General features: G+C 41.8%; 1 protein-coding gene across 1 annotated transcript in view; it reads right to left on the bottom strand.

Annotated features, from left to right (window-relative positions):
* Positions 1-23,750, bottom strand: part of ntng2b (netrin g2b) — a gene marked incomplete at its 5' end in the record, with an annotated part of 69,147 nt that overhangs the window by 7,639 nt on the left and 37,758 nt on the right. Inside the window, 2 exons of the mRNA XM_080418707.1 lie at positions 16,064-16,093; positions 17,653-17,825. Coding sequence (XP_080274833.1) covers positions 16,064-16,093; positions 17,653-17,825 — 203 coding nt within the window. The remainder of the gene's footprint in view (positions 1-16,063; positions 16,094-17,652; positions 17,826-23,750) is intronic.

The following is a 23,750-nucleotide window of genomic DNA, read 5'->3' as shown; positions in this document are numbered from 1 at the left end:
CCCTGCAAATCAGATGATCTGAACCTGTCTCTTCAGTCCCTGGCCTGCTTGTTTTTCGGCCTCTTACCTTCGAATGTTTTGTATATGATGCCAAACAACTGTTCGGCCCGGGGCTCTCCTGAGATCAAGAGTTTCAGAAGCCCTTTGGGAGAGGAAGGAATCTTTGTTTAAGAATCAGCGTTCAACATTCATCTACCTGCACCTGCGGCACTGTGCTCAGTCACACAGCTGGAGCAGGGACACGGCAGACAGTAAGAGTACAGTATAGCCTCTGGGCAACTATCACTGCTATGGGGAGGTCAGCTCTAATCTGCTACTGTATAAGGGGGAAGGTTGGCTAGATGGAGGGGAGTTTTACTGGACTCTAAAGACCAATTTATGCTACTTGTTTACATCGTAGAACAGTGACTGATTTTCAACACGTGTTTTTGTTGAAAATCGGTTTGTTCCGGTGAGCGACACTGTCGAAGGAAATCGGGTCTAACCAAAGGGATGTGCAAGCTACAATTAAGAAAATTATCCTTAACTATTTTATCAGGACCCAAAAGGTGTTCCCACACTGTTGGTGAACAGGATAATCAAAGGAACATTGCGTTGCCTGATATTCACCACTTAATCCCATTTTCATATTTAAAAAAATAGCACAAATACGGTCTACAAGCTCACAATGCAACGCATATATGGGGTTGTAGATTGGCTATTTGAAAATGAAAAATGTTGCCTATAATATGTCCAAAATAGGGATCTGAGGTTGAAAGTGGCTACGAGATTAAGGGAATCACCCATTAAGACCTGGAACGCATCTCTTTAGATCACGTCACTTTAGATCACGTCACTTTAGATTTCTTTGGCTATTCAAAAATAGCAGATATACAAGCTCATAGCGCGGCACCGAGTGCCGCGCTACGAGCTTGTAGATCTGCTATTTTTGAAAAATCGTGAAAAAATAGTTTTTATATTTTTTTCAAAAATCTGTTAGGATTTAGAAAACATTTTAAGAATCGCTTCAGGCCTTAATGGGTTAATGACCAAGGGGAACATTTTGGGCCCTGATGTGAAAGAGTTGAGAATCTCTGTACTAAAGAACTAACTAAAAAAAACAAACAGTATGTTCTAATTCTACCTTTCCTTTTTTCTATCTCCTTCTTGTCTTCATCATCCTCATCTTCCTCCTTCACTTTCTTCCTCCCGTGAGGCTGTGTGGTCACACGACCCATCTGAATATCTTGGAGCACCACAGAAGAGCAAGCACTCAGAAATGCTTCTGTATTAGCACGGTACTGGTTCTCAACGTCGGCTTCGGGGACCACTAAATGTCCAAATGGACCCTCCATTTTACGGTGTATAGATTGGGGTCCCAAATAAATGTAAAAAAAATTGTTCCATTTGTACACTTCCAGAGTTACAGACCCGTAAGGGTCCATTTGGACCCCTGGTGGGCTCCCGAACCAGACGTTGAGAAACTGTGTCGTATTGTGTAATTTTAGATTGGACTAGACACTAGTGACGTAAGATATAAAGCATAAGTTGGCTATGAAGCACATGACCGACATTGCAGTTGTCGTCGGCACTTTCCAAAAGCGGACCGATGAGGTAAAACTTTGTCCTAAATAGAATAGAAAAAAAATAGAAAAAATATTTACATACCATAGATACTGTAGGACACTTCAATGTCCCTACAGTATATTCTTGTTGACCGGTATTCCCCTGGGGTCTATACAAGGCCCCTTACTTTTTTCCCTCTATACCAAATTCCTTGAGTCTTCCAAAACAAACAGCTTGTAGATCTGTTCTAAGACAGTGGTCTGGCTGGTATAATAGATCTAGAGAATAGCTAGTAGATATGCTATTCTTGCCAGAATTCTGCCCCAGAAAAGGGACGCTAGAGATCATGTTGTTAGATCTAATTTCTACTGTCCTGTCTTTGATTCCGCCCAATTATCTCTCTAACCCATTCATCCACCTTATCAAACAATCGGATTCTGAATGAAACAGCATCAGAGGTAGACTGACAGATGACACTAGCTAGCACATTGCCAGACACTTTAGATCTATATTGGTTTGTTTTTTTTACAGGGAAAACAGAAAAACAACTTGAAGCAGCATGTAATTTTTGCTGACAAAATTTCAGCTTAGAGTTACAGTATCTCTTATCCATGGCCTTGCAAGTTGCATCTGTCAGCTGGATGGATGATTCAAGCGGTATGGATGGGGAACATAGGGCTCACGATTTGAAATGGCCTGACTTTGACCCCAATTAGGCCTGGTTCCAAAAAGGAATACGCTTTAAAATCACTGTGCATGATGCTCAATGACCTTTTGCTCTTGGCTGCCGGGTTCCACCTAGTGGCGTAAAGTCATATCTACTGTATCTTTAACTTGTCAAACGTTCATATAAAATCATAACACTTCATATGAGTCAGATACCTTTTCAATTGCTCCTTTTCCCTTCATTCTTTCTCAGACAGAGTTTAGGGCTTTTCTCTAATTCGTCAGTTTTCTGAGTTTCAGATGGGGGTCACATACTTAGTGACAATGCTGTGGTTCTTATAGCCCCTTCACTGAGGTTTACAGAATATAATCTGAGATTATTTGTTATTTGTTCTGTGTAAATTTCACTGATAGATTATTTCAGTCTCTTTCTCCCTGTCTTCATCTGATAGTGGCTCACACCCACAGGGGAGCCTAAAGCCTGATTAATACTTTGCCGTATGACAGTGTCGGCACACCGAAAATAGCCGATCTATGAGCTTGTAGATCGGCTATTTTCGGAGCACGAGATCGTTGTACGACGAGTATAGATTTTGATGTAAAATTAAGCATTAACCTTGGACTGACCTTGGCTGAGCTATGAGAGGATTGAGAAACATCTTCATCACTGTACACTTTACTGTAGATAAACATCTGCTTCCTGGAGTTTTTATCCAATGCAATGGCTAAATTTACATGTCACGTGTTGCATCGACACTTTTTTCTTCAGTCAAAAATGCATAATTATTGTTGTACTGTACAACATGGTCGTTCAAGAAAGTATAAATGAGCCTTTATTCTGGTTTCTCACTTATAGCCTTCTTATTCTAATAATTCTAAACCATTCAATATAATGTATTTATTTATTATTTTACATGAAGCTATTATAAAAAGCAGGGAAAGGGGACTTATTTGGCTCAATATATATGTATATTCATTGTATGATCGATACTGAGTTGAAAAGATTTCATCACATGGGATTAGCTCAGTATTCTGGGATTTGAAGTTTTCTTCGCTACTTCTCCAACACACATAGACTCCCAAACTAACTAACTAGACATAACTTTCACATACATTCAGTTTGTATTACATTCTTCATTGTCTCTTTCTCAGCCCCCACCCCAGCTCCCCCAACCCCACCCGCCCCTCTTTTTCTCTGTTTGTTCCACTTTCCCAGAGGGCTTTATGCCATTCCCATGATCCTTTGCTTCAGATTCCGGGGCTATATTGTGCATCATGAGACGGCTGCGAAACTAGTTCAGGCAGTGGAGAAAAAACTAGAGAAACTGGCTTTGTTATATTCATTTTTTCTACTCTACTACTGTGTGCCATTCACTGCAATGCAATTAGACCTCAATTAAAACATCTGAGTCAGCTGTGAAGATTATGTGGAAAAACACGGGTGAATCAATCTCATAAGCCGACCGTAACGTGTATGTCGTTGAGGGACTAATGATTAACAGTTCATTGGGGACTACTCTAGTGTGTGGGTGTATCTGTACGCTTTCCCCCTTGAGGTGTTTGTGCGTCGGCTGTGTGTGTCTCCGGTTGTTCTTCACAGAGGGTCATGCTGCTAGCATCTTGCCCCCCTGCGGAGCCCCCCCCTCCCCTCAGGCTATCTCCCGCCCACTGGTTCTCCCCTCATCCCCTGGGCTCCAGTGAGACAGGATGCCAACAGCTGTTCTCACAGATCCCTGGACCATTTCACACGACTGGCATCATGCCATTATTACGTCGCAGGCAAAGTAACCCCGCCTACATCCACTCACGTCTGACTCTGGCCTCACTCTGTCACATACTCACACAAACGCGCGCACACACACACACACACACACACACACGCACACTCGCGCGCGCTAGCGGACAATCTCTCTTTGGGGAGAGCACAGCTCTGAATCCAGGGTGTTTCACAGGCTGATGTAGCACAGCAGAGAGCATAAATGCATTTAATCTCCGTTACCCACACTGCCTTGGGGGTGAGAGAGATTCACACTGCTCCTGGCATTAATCTCAATCAGCTCAACTTGTAGTGTCTGACACCAGACACTGGCAGACAGACCGCTCGGGTTCCCCTCTTGCTCTGTTCTTGTTCGAGGAGGTATGTGAGGTGAGAGGGGTGTGTGTACAGTATGTGCACGTGCACGTGCGTGCATGTCTGTGTCCGTGCGTGCATGTGTGTGTGTGTGTGTGCGTGTGTGCGTGTGTGCGTGTGTGTGTGCGTGTGTGTGTGTGTGTGTGTGCGTGCGTGGTGGTTGTTGAGTTTGGGGGATTTTTTGGGGTGTGTGGCACCCAATTTTACTGGGTGACAAAATAGCTTGACTTCATCTAAAAAAATCACAGTGTTTTTTTTGCCGTTTGATTCGTATTGAATGTGTGAATACGTATTTACATTACATTTAGGCAATAATACAAGAGGCTGTGGTACATCATAATTATACCACGGCTATGGGTGTTGTTGGGATGATGTGAAGCAGAGAGACTTAAAAGATTATCTTATTAGATATAATAATATAATATATCTCTGCTGTCTGGCAGGAAATTAAAAAAACAAAACAAAAATGGAGTTAGGAGGTTTTGTTCATCATTGATAAGAACAGCTGAATGGACCTCCAAGCTCACAATGAGGTTGGAGGTCAAAAGGGGGTGGAGCCTGGAGTCAGCAAAAAACAGCTAACTCACCCCCCTTTGCTGGAGTTAGCTGGTTTAGCAGAAAGTTTGAGGATCCAATGGAGTTAGCTGGTTTTGTCAGAAGCACTTTTTAATACCTTACATTGGTTCAATATATTTTTTTTACCAACACACAGACGTAAAGGGTGTTCAATGGCACTGATTTATGGGGAAAAAATGCAAAAGCCGAAAAATGGAGTTAGCTGGTTCCTGCCGGACAGCAACGAATTATAATAATATCTCACAGCCTCAAGTGTATTGTTGCTTTTATAACATGGTTGCCAGCGATTAGCAACAACAAACGCCCATAATTTTAACCAAAAACATAAACCCATTGCTACACCTAGTGTAGCAATGGGTTATTATGTTTACACAATGGAAAACATAAATATGTTCCAATTTGTACTTCCAGTTCCACCATAAATGTTTGTAGGTAATGCACCTACTCTAATATCATATCTGCTCATCGTCTCTCTCTCTGTAAAGTATTCTACAATACCACCCATAGACACACATCATGTCATTATCTTGCATAGTCTGACAAGGTAAATGGGGGGATTTGTTTTTGGCCTACTCCTAATTTTGTCTCTTTCTCACATTACCTCCTTCTGTCTCTGTTTCACTCGGTTCCGGTGCCAGTGGCTCCACAGGGAGCACATGTCTCTGAACCGTACAGAAATCACATCAAGTCATTTAGGACCTCCACTACCCCAGCCTTCCACTGCTAACACCCATCTACCCCTCCCCTTTCTCCTCAGTCCACTATCTCCCTCTCCCCTACATTAACTGGATTTCTGTGTCATTATCTAAATTGAATGAACAGCCCTGACATCTGATATGATGTTGTGTAATGTAACATTATGGCAGGATGTATAGTATAACAGCATTGTTATGCGGGTTTGCCTCCAAAATTTGACAATTTTATGGAGCGAGCCACGCCATAAGATCCATAAAGATAACTGAAAATGATAAATAATATGCATTGCTAGAGTTTGAATTGGATTATTCTATTTTCTAAGGGCTACTGCTCTATGTTGACTGTTATCTAGAGCTAGGGGTGTGGCTTACCTTTTCTGTCGATAGGCTTGGGTTCTGAAGACTCTGTTTTAACCAGGGTTGGAATGGTGGGAGGGCGCTCAGTCAGAACTAGAAAGGCTGACACTTCTGTTTTAGGTAATGGCAATTCAGATTTTTCAATGATTTGTGGAGACGGTTCAGCATCTTCAATGATCGGTGGGGACATTTCAGAATATTCAGTGTTTGGTGGGGACGGTTCAGAATCTTTAGTAATTGGTGCAGATTGTTCAGAACCTTCAGTGATTGGTGCAGACGGTTCAGAATCTTCAGTTATTGTTGGAGATGGTTCAGAATCTTCAGTGATTGGTGGGGATGGTTCAGAATCTTCAGTGATTGGTGCAGACAGTTCAGAATATTCAGTGATTGGTGGGGATGGTTCAGAATCTTTAGTAATTGGTGCAGATGGTTCAGAATCTTCAGTGATTGGTGGAGACAATTCAGACTTTACATTGATTGGTTCATTTGGTTCAGAATCTTCAGTGATTGGTGGAGATGGTTCAGAATCTTCAGCGATTGGTGCAGATGGTTCAGAATCTTTAGTAATTGGTGCAGATGGTTCAGAATCTTCAGTGATTGGTGCAGATGGTTTTGAGTCTTCAGTGATTGGTGGAGAAAGTTCAGACTTTTCATTGATTGGTGCATTTGGTTCAGAATCTTCAGTGATTGGTAGAGACAGCTCAGACTTTTCATTGATTGGTTCATTTGGTTCAGAATCTTTAGTGATTGGTGGAGATGGTCCAGAGTCTTCAGTGATTGTGGCAGATGGTTCAGAATCTTCAGTTATTGGTGGAGACAGTTCAGACTTTTCATCGATTGGTTCATTTGGTTCCGAATCTTCAGTGATTGGTGGAGATGGTTCTGAATCTTCAGTGATTGGTGGAGATGGTTCTGAATCTTCAGTGATTGGTGCAGATGGTTCAGAATCTTCAGTGATTGGTGGAGATGGTTCAGAATCTTCAGTGATTGTTTCAATTAGTTCAGAATCTTCAGTGATTGGTTCAATTGGTGCAGAATCTTCAGTGATTGGTTCATTTGGTTCCGAATTTTCAGTGATTGGTGGAGACAGTTCAGCATTTCCAGTGATTGGTTCATTTGGTTCAGAGTCTTCAGTGATGGGTGGAGGTGGTACCGAAACTTCAGTGATTGGTGGAGACAGTTCAGAATCATCAGTGATTGGTGGAGACAGTTCAGAATTTTCAGAGATTGGTTCATTTGGTTCCGAATTTTCAGTGATTGGTGGAGACAGTTCAGCATTTCCAGTGATTGGTTCATTTGGTTCAGAATCTTCAGTGATTGGCGGAGGTGGTTCAGAAACTTCAGTGATTGGTGGAGAGAGTCCAGAATCATCAGTGATTGGTGGAGACAGTTCAGAATCTTCAGTGATTGGTGAGGATGGTTCAGAATCCTCAGTGATTGGTTCATTTGATTCAGAATCTTCAGTGATTGGTGGAGACCGTTCAGAATCTTCAGTAATTGGTGTGGACGGTTCAGAATCTTCAGTGATTTGTTCAGACGGATCAGAATCTTCAGTGATTGGTGGGGATGGTTCCAATTGTTCAGTGACAGGCTCAAGAGGTGTGGACTGCTGTGTGATGGGTTGGATTAGATCTGACTCTTGGGTGAATGGGTCTGGAAGTGTGAATTCCTCTGTTGGCACTGGTTTTATTAAAAGCCTTTTCTCCTCTAATGGATTGGATGTGAAAGGGGGCAGAGAATCTGTTGTAACAGGAAGTGTCATAGATTCCAAAGGAATATCCAACACAATGATGGTGGTGGGAGTGGAGAGAATCTCATTTAATGGGGTTGTGGTCTCAGTAACAGCAGTCTCTGGTGGTAGAGAGCTGACGTCTCTGGTGTCAGTTGTAGAGAAAGGCTCTTGAAGACAGAGAGCGTGAATACAATGAGCAATGAGTAGTCTAAAGCATTAGCATAAGAGATGCTGCCTCAGATTGTTTATCCAAAGAAAGCCTAGATTTCTATAACATAGCACACGCTCACACACACATGCATCTGCGTTTATACACACGATGTGAGAGCACACAAGGAAAGTGTGATTTCACACTGCTGAGATAGGCAAAAAGTCAAAAGCTGTTTCATAACCCCTCTCAGTGCTGTAAAACAAACAACACAATTAGGATTTAGCCCAATACAATGGCAATTAAAGTTGTAACTTTTGTTGAAAGAGTTACAAATGGAAATTACAGAATCTGACAGTTTTAATATTCTTATTTTACACTTGCTGAACTACAGTAACAGCAAGTGTTACGCTGTTGTGTGTGCAAGTATCAACTTTATGAAGCTAGCTACAGACGAGTGCTAGTGCTATAATGATTAGCCTCATAGCTTTTGATATACACTGCTAGACACTAGCATAATACTTTTTGCTAATGACTACTACTACTACGACTACTACTATTACCACTATGCTTATTAGAGCCTACCTGAAGTACCATCAAGAGGTCGAGGAGATAGAGAGGTGAACTCTGAACCTCTTATCGTAGGAGTTGAGCTGATGAAGCTAGTGGACTCTATGAAGGACAGGAGGGAGGGTCTTAGCATGGTTGTGACCCATCATTCATAAGCAAATTATTACATAATCTTTTGACACGTGCCTGTATGCATAGATTAATTCATACAGTAGATGAACTGTAACACAAACTCACACAAGCAAGCATACAGTGTTGACCTACTTACAGACACACACCTAGTTCAACTAAACTTTCAGGTGCAAGACCACATTTGAAACTTGAGACTATTTATTTTTATTTCTCTCTCTCTCTCTCTCTCTCTCTCTCTCTCTCTCTCTCTCTCTTTCTCTCTCTCTCTCTCTCGCTCTCTCTCGCTCACACGTGCGGGCACACACACACACACACACACACACACACACACACACACACACACACACACACACACACACACACACACACACACACACACACACACACACACACACACACACACACACACACCCCCCTTTGGTGTTTCATAACCAAAGACATTTGCATATAATGAGATAATTTCTCCCTTGCATTAATGTAGGCAAAATCTATGATAACAATAACATTTAATACCACCTGTCAGTCTCTGCATTCCTGTCATCTATTACTAGATATTACTAGAGCGCTAGACAGTGATTTAGCTCGGCTCTAATGATGTCATTGTGATTCAGGGACAGTTAACGTTTGCCAGAACACCTAATGATGCTGGGCTGAGTGACAGGCATGCATGGTGTTAATGGTTCACATGATTTTCCAGACATGATCCATTCCGTTCAGTATTTATGACAAGCAACAGAGTGGAATGAGGATGAAATGCACACAAATGGACCTCTAAGAGTCCCGTAAGCGTCCCTTCTGGTCATTTTTTACACTATATGAGCTTAAACCCTATGTTACTTTATACCTATACCTATATACTTTGTCATTATGATGGTGTCTTGTATGTCCAAAATGATAGAAATAACCTGTGTTCCAATAGTTCTTATTTAGTCACAAGCTCTTCGTTAAAGGTAGGGTAAGTGATTTGCAATTATTCAAATAATTGCAAAATGGGTCTATGTTCTGATAGTGCTCGTTACTATAGAGTGTCCTGTCCATATAAGGAGTCTCCATGTCTCTCCAGCTCTTTATAAAACAGAAAATGCATTTTTGTTTCAGTTTCAGTTTTATTTCCTATTTTATCCAATCAGGACAGAGAACTCAATCAGGATATAGATTAAACGAGTGAAATTGGAAGTGATGACACTAAGAAATGAGCTGGCAAAATTAGAACTGGAACACTATAAAAATAAAGCTTAAAAATTGGTACTTTCTCCTGATTGGCTGAGATTTTGACACCTACCAGAACATTTATTTTCTGTTTATTAAAGAGCTGGAGAGACGGGGAGACTCCTGTTACTGAACAAACACTCTATAGCAATGATTACTATCAGAATATAGTGCTTAAACCTTTAAAAAAAATACTTTTTGTTTTAACCCAAAAACATCACTTACCCTACCTTTAATACCTTTCATTGGTTAGATATTTAAAAAAAAAAACACAGTCAGACTAAACCACTTTCATTCTAGTGTCCCTATTTTGGGGATGTTGAAAATGTACAAACATTTTCAAAATTGTTTGTGAAAATATAATATCTCATGTTATTAGACATGCATTATGTGTGATGAGGGACTTGCATGAAAATACACAGTTCTGTCTATTTGTCATCGTGTGCAGTGCTTCTAGGGGTCAGGGTCTAATCCCATTCGACCTACAAACACTCGGCGGGATTAGATTTTGGATGAGGACAGAGGTGACGGTCAGATTGGGGTCATGATGGCTGGACAGAGGGGCGTATCGTGGGGGTTTAGGATTTGGGTTCTCTGCCCACCCATCCCCGCCTCCCCAACTGCCCAGATGACCATCTGACCAATAGGCAAAGGGCTCTGTGTGTGGATCAGAGTCTCTCGCCAGGGGATCGCTAATCCTCATCTGAGCATGCTCAGTGAACTACACGACAATGTGACTACAATATGCTCTCATGCTCTATTTAAAGAGTTTGCTGAGGCAGCACTTTCTACTACAGTAATGACCTCATCATTAATCACCGTTAATCCAAGAGTAAACAACATGGCAACCCCCACACTGAATATCAAAACATGGCATGGAGACGTCTTTTCATTCCTAAATTGATTGCGAGAGAAGATAATGAGATTTGAAAATGTGTCTAATCATACTCCTTTGGGGTATTCTTTGTCACAGTATATATTTGCACATGCGTGAAATTTGTCCTCTGCATTTACCCATCCTAACTACTAGGAACAGAGGGTTCAATTCATACAGCACCCAGGGAGCAGTTAGGGGTTAAGTGTTTGCTCAGGATCACTTCGGCACATAGACTGGACGGCCAGGGGGGTGATTCCCGGGTGGCCTCTGTACCAATTCAGCTACGGCTGACCCATACACATACCCATATAAATGCCAAAAATCCACCCTGAGTCTTAAGTCTAATTAATGCTATGTCACGTGATATGTTGCTCCACTTTCATATAACAAAGTTCAAATGAGTCCTCGTTGTCTTAACATTGCTTCTGCGCAGCCTACAGATTCTAAACAGCAGGTGTAGAAAATACCCACAATGCTTAAATATAGCTAGATTAAAGTGGAGCTCATGGAGTGTGAATGATGTTATGAATTTGAGAGGATGACAGTAATAATAAAGTAATTGACAAAGTTTATGTGATTCCAATATAGGACCTTCATGTTAGCCAATGATTTAGTCTGATCCATCACGCTGTGATGGGACCTTAAGACACAGCATGTAAGATACCTGTGGAGGGGTGTGTGTGTGTGTGTGACTGTGTCTGTGTGTGTGTGTGTGTGTGCGTGCGTGCGTGCGTTTGTGCGTGCGTGCGTGCGTGCGTGCGTGCGTGCGTGCGTGCGTGCGTGCGTGCGTGCGCCTCTGTGAGAGTGAGACCTCAGACCTCGGATCCCCGGGAGGATGAGGAGAGGATGAAGATGATTTATGCGTTTCACTGAGCTACACCATATGCCAACAATAAATCTACAAACACACAAATGAATGCTTGCGTGCATTTGTGTGTTTGTAGATTTATTGTGCACGCTCACACACGCACACACTACACAACACTGAAATAATGAGAGTTCTCTCACATCGGGGTCAGGTCTAAGCTAAACACAATACTGTAAACATAAAACCAAAAAGAAATCCTATTAAACCCTAGCCTAGAACATACTTTATCATACAGGTAGTAACAGTCTTTCACTGAACTGGTATATTAAAGTGCTTTAGCAAATATGTCAATTAGTTAGAATGTTGTCTCTAGTAATGCAATAAAAATGGTAAAAACTGAGCCACACAGGCCCACTGGCCTTGCGGTCCGGGCACCGCAGAACGCGTCACAAGTTCGAATCCCGATCCCGAAAAAAAGAAAAACTGAGCCACAGTCTACCAGAGATGTTCTCTTAAAGGCTCATTTATGACGCAGTGCACGTGTTTTGGTTGACAGAGACCCAGAATAAATTCTGCAAGTGACACGGGTGTACAGTGAAGTATAAATTAGCCATAAGTCTCTGCCATTGTAAATGATTGTGGCTTGGTCAAGGCGAGATGAATGCATGAGTGCATCCCATCCTTTAACAACATTAACCCTGGTGTCCATATTGTAGGCATGTTGTTATATAGGGGTTAGAAGTTGAAGTTCTCAAAAATAGACTAGGCCTATGCTTAATTTATATACATTGTGCGCCGGCATTGCGCAGCGAAAATAGCAGATACAAGCTCACAACGCGCCACAATGCGTCGCATGAGCTTGCATATCGGCTATTTTCATCATGACGGTGTCAGGCTTAAATGGATGGTTAATAAGAAACATGGTCATCTGCCCTTCCTAATGTCATGGTAATCAGTGGATGATCTGAGTAGTCTCCTGAGGTCAGCCTCCCCCCGCAAAAAGTGCTGCACTGTTCAAGAAGGGCACTTAATGGACATTCTGCAAAAAAAAAGAAGTGGACAGCAGCTTGTCGGGTGGCATCACAGTGGAGCAGAACCAACAGCTCCTCCCACCTTCTAAGTGGCTTTCCGGTGGAACATGAGAGGTCCAATGCCTGCTAAGATGGCAGGTTTAAATTTAGCATGAGGGTGAGCGGGATTTGAGGACCACTTTACGTTCAAGCGGCTGACAGAATGTGTTCGTGTCTGCTCCACGCTTGCTTAAGAGTCAGTCAGTCAGAACAAATACAGTCTGACTGTCTATAGTTTTATGCTCAGGCCTCTCCAACAGCAACGACTCACATCTGTTATTAATGTCTCAGAGATGGACAGCGACTTCAGAACATTTTAAAGGCTTCACACAACTTCATAGATGCAGCATATGCAAGACACACACACACACACACACACACACACACACACACACACACACACACACACACACACAAACAAAACGCCTGGGATTCAAACCCGGGTCTCCCGCGTGGAAAGCCAACATATTAACCACTAGGGATCGTGGAAAGCCAACATCTTAAACCACAAAGCCTAAAGGGGAATTCCTGCCTTGGCCGGGGGAGATGTTATATAAGCTTTTTGATCATCATGCAGAGGCTCTGACCCACTCTGCTACCACACACACACACACACACACACACACACACACACACACACACACACACACACACACACACACACACACACACACACACACACACACACACACACTACTGTATCTCTACACTAGTCTTGCGTTGTCAGATGAGTGAAGATCTCCACCTACCAATACAACTGGCGGTGACACCTAAATTCAGTGTAGTCGACTACAACAGCGGTAAGAACGGCTGCAAACAAACCTACACCTACTGCTTTGAAAGCCAATCATATCACCGTCCCAATATGAAGGATCACCCTCTGCATTGTTTAGTTTTTTTTTAAATCTCTAAATTGCTTCCACCCAGTTTGATCAACTACCTTGGATTTAGATCAGTAGTTCTCAAAGTGGGGTCCAGGGACCCTCAGGGTTCCTTGAGGGGGAACCAAATGAAACCGTAAGGGTCCATTTGATTCCATTTGTACACTCTCAGAGTTATGGGGGTCCTTGAAATGAAAAAGTTTGAGAACCACCGATTTAGACGTATCAGTATAGGCGGAGATCTCCCATCGTGCTGGCTATAGGAGACTACATCTACACACAATCTACATGTTCTTTCCTTCTACTGTGCACCTTGCTGAGGCCTTCCAAAGATGTCCCAGGAAACAGCCGTGACCCATTCAGATTCTGAGACGGCAGTGACGGCTACTGAGGCACTTTCAATTTCAATTTCTGTTTCACCGTCAGAATCAGCCTCAGAGATGATGAAGCTGACAGTTGTGGTCGGACTGGAAGAAGTTGTCGCTGGATTGAGTAAGTATTAACACACACACAAAAAAAGGACAGAATATCAATCATATGACACTTAAATATGTATCAGCCAGTTGGCACACCACACACTAACTATACTAATATGTACCAAGTGAGCTATAGCAATATCTATCATCTACAGCGGAGGTTGTCCGTGTGACGTCAAGGGTCCCTGGACTAAATGATTGATCTTTAGGAACCAAATGGATTTTTTACACTCTGAGTTACAGAACCATGAGGGTTTATGGTTGGTGTGTAAAACTGGAACAAAATGGACACCTACAGGTCCATTTGTACACTCTCAGGGTTAAAATGAACGCTGAGGATTGTACAGTACTAGAGGTTCGGGCCACTCATCTACAGTTCGGGCCTTCAAACTTAAGTCGCACGGCCCGATCCGACCAATATGCCCATTTAAGGAGATCTCTGATGTCATCAATATATGCCCATATATGGGCATGCCTGCTTTTGTGCCCATAGTCAGTCACCTAATGAAAGAAAGAAACGATCACCTTTGTGCCCAAAATCAGTCACCATGTGGAGCTGACTGATTTTGTTTGCGCCTGATGCCATGACGACACATCGAGGTTAGACAACAAACTCCATATTTGGGCGTAGCTGCATTGGGAACTCCTTATATGGTTATGGCATAGTGACAGGTCATAGTGACATGAGCCTGACGACGTGGTCCGCCCGCCCGCCCGCCCGCCCACCGGTGCTCCCTTAATGGGGTCCCAGAGATAAAAGATTGTGTCAAATGGGTGTCCGTGGCCTAATGCGATGCATATCAAACATCGGATCCTTGACATCGGAAAGGTTGAGAATCACTGATCTAATTGAAGACAGGCTCTCTGAGAGGACAGCCCTTGTGTGCAGTGGAGTAGTCACAGTGTTCAGTCTGTCCATGCATCCGCGCAGCAGTGGAGGACCAGTGGAGGAGAGCCCAGTGCTGTCAGGGGCTGAAGATGCCACTTTGCCGATCGTTTCTGTCTAACAGCTCTGAGGCTGAGAGCTGCTCCACAGAGGGAATCCATAATCAAATTCCCTTTTTATTCCTGCCTCTCGGAGCTCCTCACCCGGAATCACGCTTGCATTACAACATTCTAACACGTTCAACCATCTCTCTTTTCTCGCTCTCTCTCTCTCTCTTGTTTTTTCTTCTCAGCCCTCTCCCTCCCTTTACTGTTCCACCCACCACCACCAACGCCCCCCCCCCCCCAAACAAGTCTCCTAGTTCTTCTCATCCACTTCTTTCCATCCATCTCTCCAGTCTCCAGCACACTCACTCTCATTCTTTAGGCTAGATAAGAACGGCAGAACTGCAGAGGAACTCCTCCTGAGCAGGTTAGTGTGGTTGTGATGAAAGGACATGGATAGGTCTATTAATAATTAATAATGAAGGAGACAGAATCCAAGCTGCAACGTTGAGAGGAAATGGAGAGACGACTGACTGGAGAGCTGCTTGAACATCACACATGGAGTGGTGAAGGGTACACAAAATACTGTGTGTGTGTGTGTGTGTGTGTGTGTGTGTGTGTGTGTGTGTGTGTGTGTGTGTGTGTGTGTGTGTGTGTGTGTGTGTGTGTGTGTGTGTGTGTGTGTGTGTGTGTGTGTGTGTGTGTGTGTGTGTGTGTGTGTGTGTGTGTGTGTGTGTGTGTGTGTGTTACTATACTTGTGAGGGCATAGTGTAGGAGAGTTTGAGAAATGTTCCTGGTCAATGGATGTTTTATGGTTAAAATATATATTTTTAGAGGCTTACAATTAGGAATATATTCAGGCTCGGTTTAGGGTTAGGGTTTGGCATATAGAGGTTAGGTTTAGGGTTAGAGTTGTGCCTGATTTACTGTATATACTTAGTTGTGCACCGGTGTCACACACTGAAATGTCATCAACGCATCACGCTGCATTGAGAGATGGTACATCTGCCACCTCAGGCTTTATAGTTAAGGTTTCAAATGGCAAGAACACATTTGCTGTCCTCAAAAGTGTATGTGTGTGTGTGTGTGTGTGTGTGTGTGTGTGTGTGTGTGTGTGTGTGTGTGTGTGTGTGTGTGTGTGTGTGTGTGTGTGTGTGTGTGTGTGTGTGTGTGTGTGTGTGTGTGTGTGTGTGTGTGTGTGTGTGTGTGTGTGTGTGTGTGTGTGTGTGTGTGTGTTTTGGGAGGGTTAGTTTTACTTACTGGAACCGGAGGGGGAACCAGCGATTGCACCTGGAAGAGAAGAGAAGGAGAAGAAAATCAAAGATTAAAACGTCTCTTTGCTTCACTCATTTTGCCTACAGACTTTCCCCCACCTTGTTCCACAGACTCAGGAGGTAGAGAAATGCTTGGAAGCTGTTCTCCAAAATAAAGGACGCTACTTAGTAATTATCACCCAGTCTGTGCTCTCCATGCTTTGTTCAGTTAAACAAAGCATGGAGAAATGTGAGTAGTTAAAATTATACAAAACATATCATAAAGCTTATAAAATAGGGTTAAAGTGGTTAAAATGATTAAAATGATTTTGATGCTATATTAAGTACCTCTGGGGGTCCCCGGACCCCACTTTGAGTGTTTTCACACACTAGCCTAAGCAGTTAGCGTAACGTGCAATGCATGATGGAATTTGTAAAGTTTGTGCTTTCATTGAGCCACAGACATTTTGGTCATGCATTTAAATTGCAAAAGCAGCTGCAGGCATGATCATTTAAAAATCCCACCAGGATGATTTGGGAATATAAAAGGGTGTACTGATGGCAGGCTGTACGGGTGGTTGTAGCCTAATTTATATACTTTCGCAATGCACGCCGCGTTGACACTATTTTCAGTTGAAAATACATGATTCCTTTTTGTTGAGCAACATACATACAGTAGGACATGTTTTAGTCGAAGCATAAATTAGCCCTAAGATCTAGGTTACTAAAAATAGTATGAATGAAGTCCTGACAGTTCTTGTGCTGACCTAAGAAAACATTAAGCCCTGTCGTGCATGCGTGCGTGTGTGTGTGTGTGTGTGTGTGTGTGTGTGTGTGTGTGTGTGTGTGTGTGTGTGTGTGTGTGTGTGTGTGTGTGCAAGAGTGCGAGCGTGGTGCGTATGGTTTATGCGTGACTGTGTCTGTTTGAAGGAAGAAATGAAGGGTGGGGCTGCCCTAGATTATTATTTCATCATTGCTACAGTAGCTAGCTGGCTACATTCTCCAAGAGGATTTCCCCCCACGCACTCTCTACAAATCTGATCTGCACTGAGTTGAAGACTCAAACTCACATAGCTCTATCTATCTATCTATCTATCTATCTATCTATCTATCTATCTATCTATCTATCTATCTATCTATCTATCTATCTATCTATCTATCTATCTATCTATCTATCTCACGCTTGTTATACCTTTTATTTTGTCTCACATTATTTTGTTTTAAATAATTAATCCTATTTGTTATTCAGAACCATAGAATGTAAGGCATTCATTAATTAAAGCGATGCATTCATTATGGTGTTAATAGCTCAGTTCACCAATACGTAAATCCAAACATGCCTTTACTCAAATCAAGTACTATGATAAAACATAGATAATTTCTTCAGCCTAAAAACACTTCCATGCAATCTATATGACTAAATAGCCGCGTAATAAAATCTTATTACAATGGAGGTTAATGCTTGATGCAGCCACTTAGCAGCCACTAAAGCATGGTAAACATTGGACTTATGCTATACATGTATCTTGTAAAAAATGAGTTAAATTAACACTGAGGATTTTACAGTATACAGTACAGTATGTCTCATATACATACAGGTATTTGGTGATCCATTGGGCGTCGGCAGGTAGGAACCGGCCTTCCAAGACTTGGCCTTGAAGCCCTTCTTACAGCGCTGGCAGTCCTGACCTGTGGTGTTGTGTTCACACTGGCACTGGAGGTTCCCCTCCTGGGGCAGGCACTGTGACGCATGGAGGTTACACTTACATCTACAGGTAGAATAGAAACACACACACACACACACACACACACACACACACACACACACACACACACACACACACACACACACACACACACACACACGATCGTTAACCTTTGGGTCACTCCTCATCACCCACAGCACACTGTCACACATGCATTATAATTGCATTCACCGACACAAACGGGTCTGTCCGTGGGACTTAATATGCATTTTATGACTTTTTTTTAATAGAAATGGCAATGGGGCGGTTATTGCCCCAACGTGACTTGCAGCCATGAACAAAGGAATCCATGGGATTCATACGGTTCAACTTATGGCTTAACCTTATGAATACATGCGGTTCAGCTTTTCACATGTGTGGCACTCCCTATGGTCAGAAGTGCTTTTGGTGGTGGCACTCTATATGTGCCCCTCAACATGTGATTCTAATTTTGTTGATTGGACATTGCATTCATGATATATGCCATTTTAGAACAGGCTCCTCCCTCTAATTTTGTAAGCAAATTACAGTCAAACATTATGGAATATCATAAAGCTGTTTGATGCTCATCGTCACATGACTCTTTATGACACGATTATCATGACTACCTAATTTGGCGAAAATTCTTCCAAAAAAGAATAATGTTTCTGCAACAAACGGTTCAACTTTTGTGTTGTAATTTTTTTCTGCATAGAAAATGTAATGCACTAATAGGCTATATTTATATCAATTAAACTATATAAAACATATTGCTTAACAAAATACAAGCACATGATTTCTGATTAAGATTTTACATGACTGGTGTATGTCAACAAAACTGCAGAAGTAGCAAATAAAAATTCTGCAGTAATAAGTTATAAGATATAATACGTGCACTCTTGCAGTCACTATACTATGGTTACGGGCAACCACACCAATTACCTATAAAGAATATCTATCTTAGTTGGATGTACTCAGCTCCACTAATATGATTTTTTTTTAAATGTCTTGCAAATGTGTCAAATGTATGATGTTTGTCATGCTATTTCCTTAATTTATTTTGCTTAAAATCTTACTTTATTCTTCAATTATCCATTTTTATGACATTCATTGACATTATAAACCGTAATGTATTGATTTGATAGGTTAATAGATGTTTACAAATGATGGTCACAGGCACTTTTGGTGACTCTACGGTCTTTAAGCAAGAAGAATTAAGCTGAACACTTGTGTTGTGCTTGTGTTGTGAGATTTTCAGGTGAGCATGTCAGTGGAATAGGTATGCAGTATAAGCACATAGGATCTTGCATTGTGCACAGCACAGACACATTAGCCTATGTGCAGATCGGCTTGTATTTTCCGGATTTCCACCCCGGGAAAATAAATTTATGTTAAACGTATGCATAGCTGTGAGTCCCGGTGCGCAACAAAAACTGTAGGCACAGTTGGAATGATTGTAATTGGGGATAGGAGGAGACAGTAACTGATAAGAATATATACTATAACGCCATGCAGGGGCGTGGCCACATTTGAACAGGACAGGAAAGAGCAGAAGGCTGTAACATGATGGCTGATGAACAAATGAATAGTCTGTGGTCAATGCAATCAATGACAGTATGTGCGTATTCAGTATCTCTAAATGTATTTTATTATTGTGCTGAGAACATGACTAATGAGGAAAACCTGAAGTATACAGCGCAGACCGGTGAGAATGCAGGTGAACAAAAAAAGCTTACAAGAAAGATGTTCACAGCTCAGACTAAATAATCAAGCCCTGCAGGACAAAGTTGCACAAGCCAAGCATCAGCTCAGCAAAAAATATGTTGCCTATGCTAGCGAATAGTCTCCCAGAAGTGACAATAAGAACATAATTTAAGATTTGTAATCCTATTGGGACAATTGGAGAAAACAAACTCATTCACAAACTGTATGCATCAGATTGATGGAAGATTGAGCAAAGTACACTGGCCTGGATATTTATGATGTAATATAAAAAGTGACAATATTAATAGCTCCATTGATCAATGCAGCTTGACAAGTGAACGTGACACAAGGCAGGTGTGAATTGAAACTTGAAACTTCATGTCATGACTCATGATATGAGCACTCAAATTACATGTGAGTTAGCTTGTAGTATGAGGTAGAGCAGTGGCACCCAAGCTTTTTTCCTTAAAAAAAAATTGAAAAAAGTTGCACCCCCCCTACATCTGACAGAAGCTGAGACTCCCCCACATGTGGCACACGCGCACATGTTTGGCAAGTTAGACAAGTTGGACTGATATCACATTGAGAACATACAGGCTGACAGTGGATGGAAGTAGTTATGATTTTGTGCAACATTGACTACCTGCTGTGATTTTGGCACCTCCCTGAGAGGGGCCCAGATCCCAGGTTGGGAACCGAGGTAGAGCTTTTTATCGAGTAGGCTAATAATTGCATAATAATCACATACTAACAGTCCAGTTTTATGTAAAATCTGATATTTGGAAATCGATGAGATGTTTTCAAAATTATATAAGCAACACAATACACAATACATTTTTTATCGGGTGTGGGGGGCAGTAATGGACCTGGATATTATAAAGGGGGCACTGGCCCAATTTTTTTTGAGAAACACTGAAATAAACTGAAAATTATTTTATTTTATTTTAACCAAACTAAGCCCTTTGAAAACAGCTATTTTGGACATTTTTGAAAATGTTCACCTGTAATGACATGCCAAAAATATGGTGGTTAAAGGCTGAAATTCCCACCAGACTGATATATTGATCGGGCTCTAGTATGAGGTAATAAATAATGAACTCTCCAATGCAGACCTCATTCAGAAGATATTCTTCAGTTTAGTTATGAGCTGACTCTTGTATTGTATGACTACAATAAGCTTCAACCTTAGCTTAACCAAGCCCATCAAATCGTGTACGTACAACAGTACGTGAATGTGTCCTCTACATTTACCAATCTTAACTATTATGAGCAGTGGGTGCTATTAATATAGCAGCCAGGGACCAGTTGGGGTTTAAGTGTCTTGTTGAGGGACACTTTGACATATAGACTGGTCGGTAGGTAGCCTAAGCAGGCCTGAGGGTGAACTGGGGACTTTCTGATTCCCAGATTCTGATTCCCAGAAGGCTTCTCTACCCATTCAGCTATGGCTGTTGATGTATGCATCAACATTCGAGTCACGTCAGAGCAGAGGCAGTTTTAGGAGGCTCCGCTGAAGTTAAGTCTAAGTGGTGAAGCAGCTGGCACTTTATGAATCAGTTTCATAAACGAGAGAAGCAACTGAAATGCGGGAAAGCTTAAACTACCCACCATGAACTCATGACATCTCAAAAATTCTAAGATGACACGCTATGTGAACTTCTTTGAGAAAGACTCTGGCAGCTGGAGACGCAGTCAGAACAATATGAATCTGAAATGCTTTGAATAGTAAAACTCACAATATATACTGTCGGGGTTCGATTTGTTAAAAAGACAGGAGTGAGGACATTTTCTTAACCACTTAAGCCCTATATACTGTACTTCGTGATCTACCTTTTAAACCAATTTCAACCTGGCGTCCCTATTTTTAGCATGTCATTATGGGTAAAATGTTTAAAAAATGTTAAAATATTTTCAATAATTTTCAAAAAACAAATATACTGTAGATTGTCTCTTTTCACTATTTAGAACAATGTTTGAAAGTATCAAATAGAGTTTAAGTGGTTAATATTGTGACACATTTTAGAAATGTGTGCAACATCTTTTTATTTATTAATCTAACAATATTTCTACTGGAGCCAATCTACCTGGCTGAAGCTTTGGGGTAGTGTTTGACCGAAACAGAGGACCCCATATAGGCTTTTTCTTTAGAGCCCCCAAAAACCTTGGGCCGGCATTGCAGACAAGACATCAATAGAGGTTCTGAAAGGAGCTCAGAAGATGAAGGTAACTGGAGACTAGCACAGCTTTAACAGATCCATCTGACTTAGTGCAGGGCTGCTTGTAGAACCTATACGGCTCTGTTCAGACTGCAGCAGGCAAATCCGATTTGTTACTCAAATCTGATCTTCAGGCCTAACTGTCCACACTGTTATTTGCAAGTGATCAGATAGGAGCAGTCTGCATTGGTTGCTGTAGTAAGGATGTAACGACATAGGCGTGAGTAATGCTTTACTAATACACTCTCGTACGTACAAGAGTGTCACTCGTGTTGTGAGTGAGTAGATCTGCAATCATATGACAAAGTATAAATCAGAGTATCTGTGTCCTGACTGAGAAACATCTTTAGAAGAGATTTCAATTGCAATTCAAACCATCAGATTTAGTCTGCCGGTGTGAACATACTGTAGTCTATATAAAACAGAGGGTTGAGCCAAAAGTCCCTGTGTTCATGAGTAGTATTATGTGTGAGTGCAGGACATGCTAAACAGCGAGTGAGAGTGCACATTTCTCTCTTCTTGACCAGGGAAAACAACACCATCAGGGGTCCTCTGAGGACAGTAGCATATAGATTTAGAGCCCCGGTAAGATTTCAGTGCAGGAAGAAGCAGAACCACAATGTCCTTTGTGTTCGAACTCTTGTGTACAGTAAGACATTTAGGGGTCATCTGTCTGTTTTTATGCTACTATCACGAAAGCTGAGTGAAGTTGGTGAGTGTGTGTGTGTGTGTGTGTGTGTGTGTGTGTGTGTGTGTGTGTGTGTGTGTGTGTGCGCGTGTGTTCCTCAGAAGGATAGAAAGGGTCAAGGTTAAAGGGCAAGACCACTTTGGTAGAGGTTTGGGTTGTGCAGTTACCTTGCCATGATGTAACTCCAAAGGTGGACAAGAAATCAAAAATAATTGCTCCATTGATTAGAAATTGATAATTCAAAATATGCTCCTCATTGACTTACATTGTATGCTGAAAAAAGCTCTCAAAGTCACTCTTTTAGCAAACGAACACAAACAAAAGTTGATTCAGTCAATATAAAACATCACAAAACCCAGTACTGTTTGTTTTGTTTTATAAAAATGTTAACTTCCCGTTGATTTGACTATTTGAAGATCCGGATCCGGATCCACGGATCCAGTCTGGGTTTTCTTACTAATAAAAATGGCAAAGTCAACAGGAAGTTAACAAAGTTAACAAAAAAAAAACGGTACTGGGTTTGCTGATGCTCTACATTTTTAATGATCAATTTCTAATCACTGGAGCAATTATTTTGGATTTCTTGTCCACCTTTGGAGTTACATCATGGCAAGGTAACTACACAACCCAAAACTCTACCAAATATAGCAGAGAGAGTTAATGTTAGGGAAAAGTATGTAATCAAAGGTAAAGTCCAAAATCACACCATTAACATGCGTGTGTGTGCAACCGTGTGTGCGTGCATGCGTGCAATCGTGCATGTGTACGTTTGTGCGCGCTTGCATGTGTGCGTGTGCGTAAGTGTATTAGCAGTGGGCAGGACCCAGGTGGGCAGAAGGTCAAGTTTTGATGAAAAGTAAATGAGGATCTTAGGGACATTCGCCATCTATGACTTTAAATTCCAGCCTTTTCCAGATGAGCGACTGGATTCCAATCCAGTTTGTTCCACTGGAGTGAACATCTATCCGTCTGCATTAAATATTCAAAGAATGGCCGTGTACGCCCGCAAAACGACTACCTCAATCTTCCTCTTCACACTCATCTGGTCTCTCCCTCTCTCTCTTCCTCTCTCCTTCTCCTGTCCCCATCTCTACAGGCTGTCACAAAATCTCCTTTCTAATGATTGGTGATTAAGTTCTATATACTTCGTCATGACAAATAGAAAAATAGTCGGTCTAAATGCTCACGATGTGTTGCGATGTGATGACATAATTTTTTTTTAGCAAAAATGTAATATTTTGGGGGGGGGGGGGGCTTTTTTGAAGTTTAGAAATTGTCGGCATTTTTCTTTTCTCGAAAATTTTTGCTTGTTATGACATGCCCAAAATAGGGTTTCCTGGCTGAAAGCGGTTAAAGAAAGTT

Source organism: Gymnoscopelus braueri (assembly GCF_963280865.1).
Source record: "Gymnoscopelus braueri genome assembly, chromosome: 22".
NCBI classification, from domain to species: domain Eukaryota; kingdom Metazoa; phylum Chordata; class Actinopteri; order Myctophiformes; family Myctophidae; genus Gymnoscopelus; species Gymnoscopelus braueri.
Note: the sequence above shows the minus strand (reverse complement) of the source record. Positions and strands in the feature narration are given on the sequence as shown.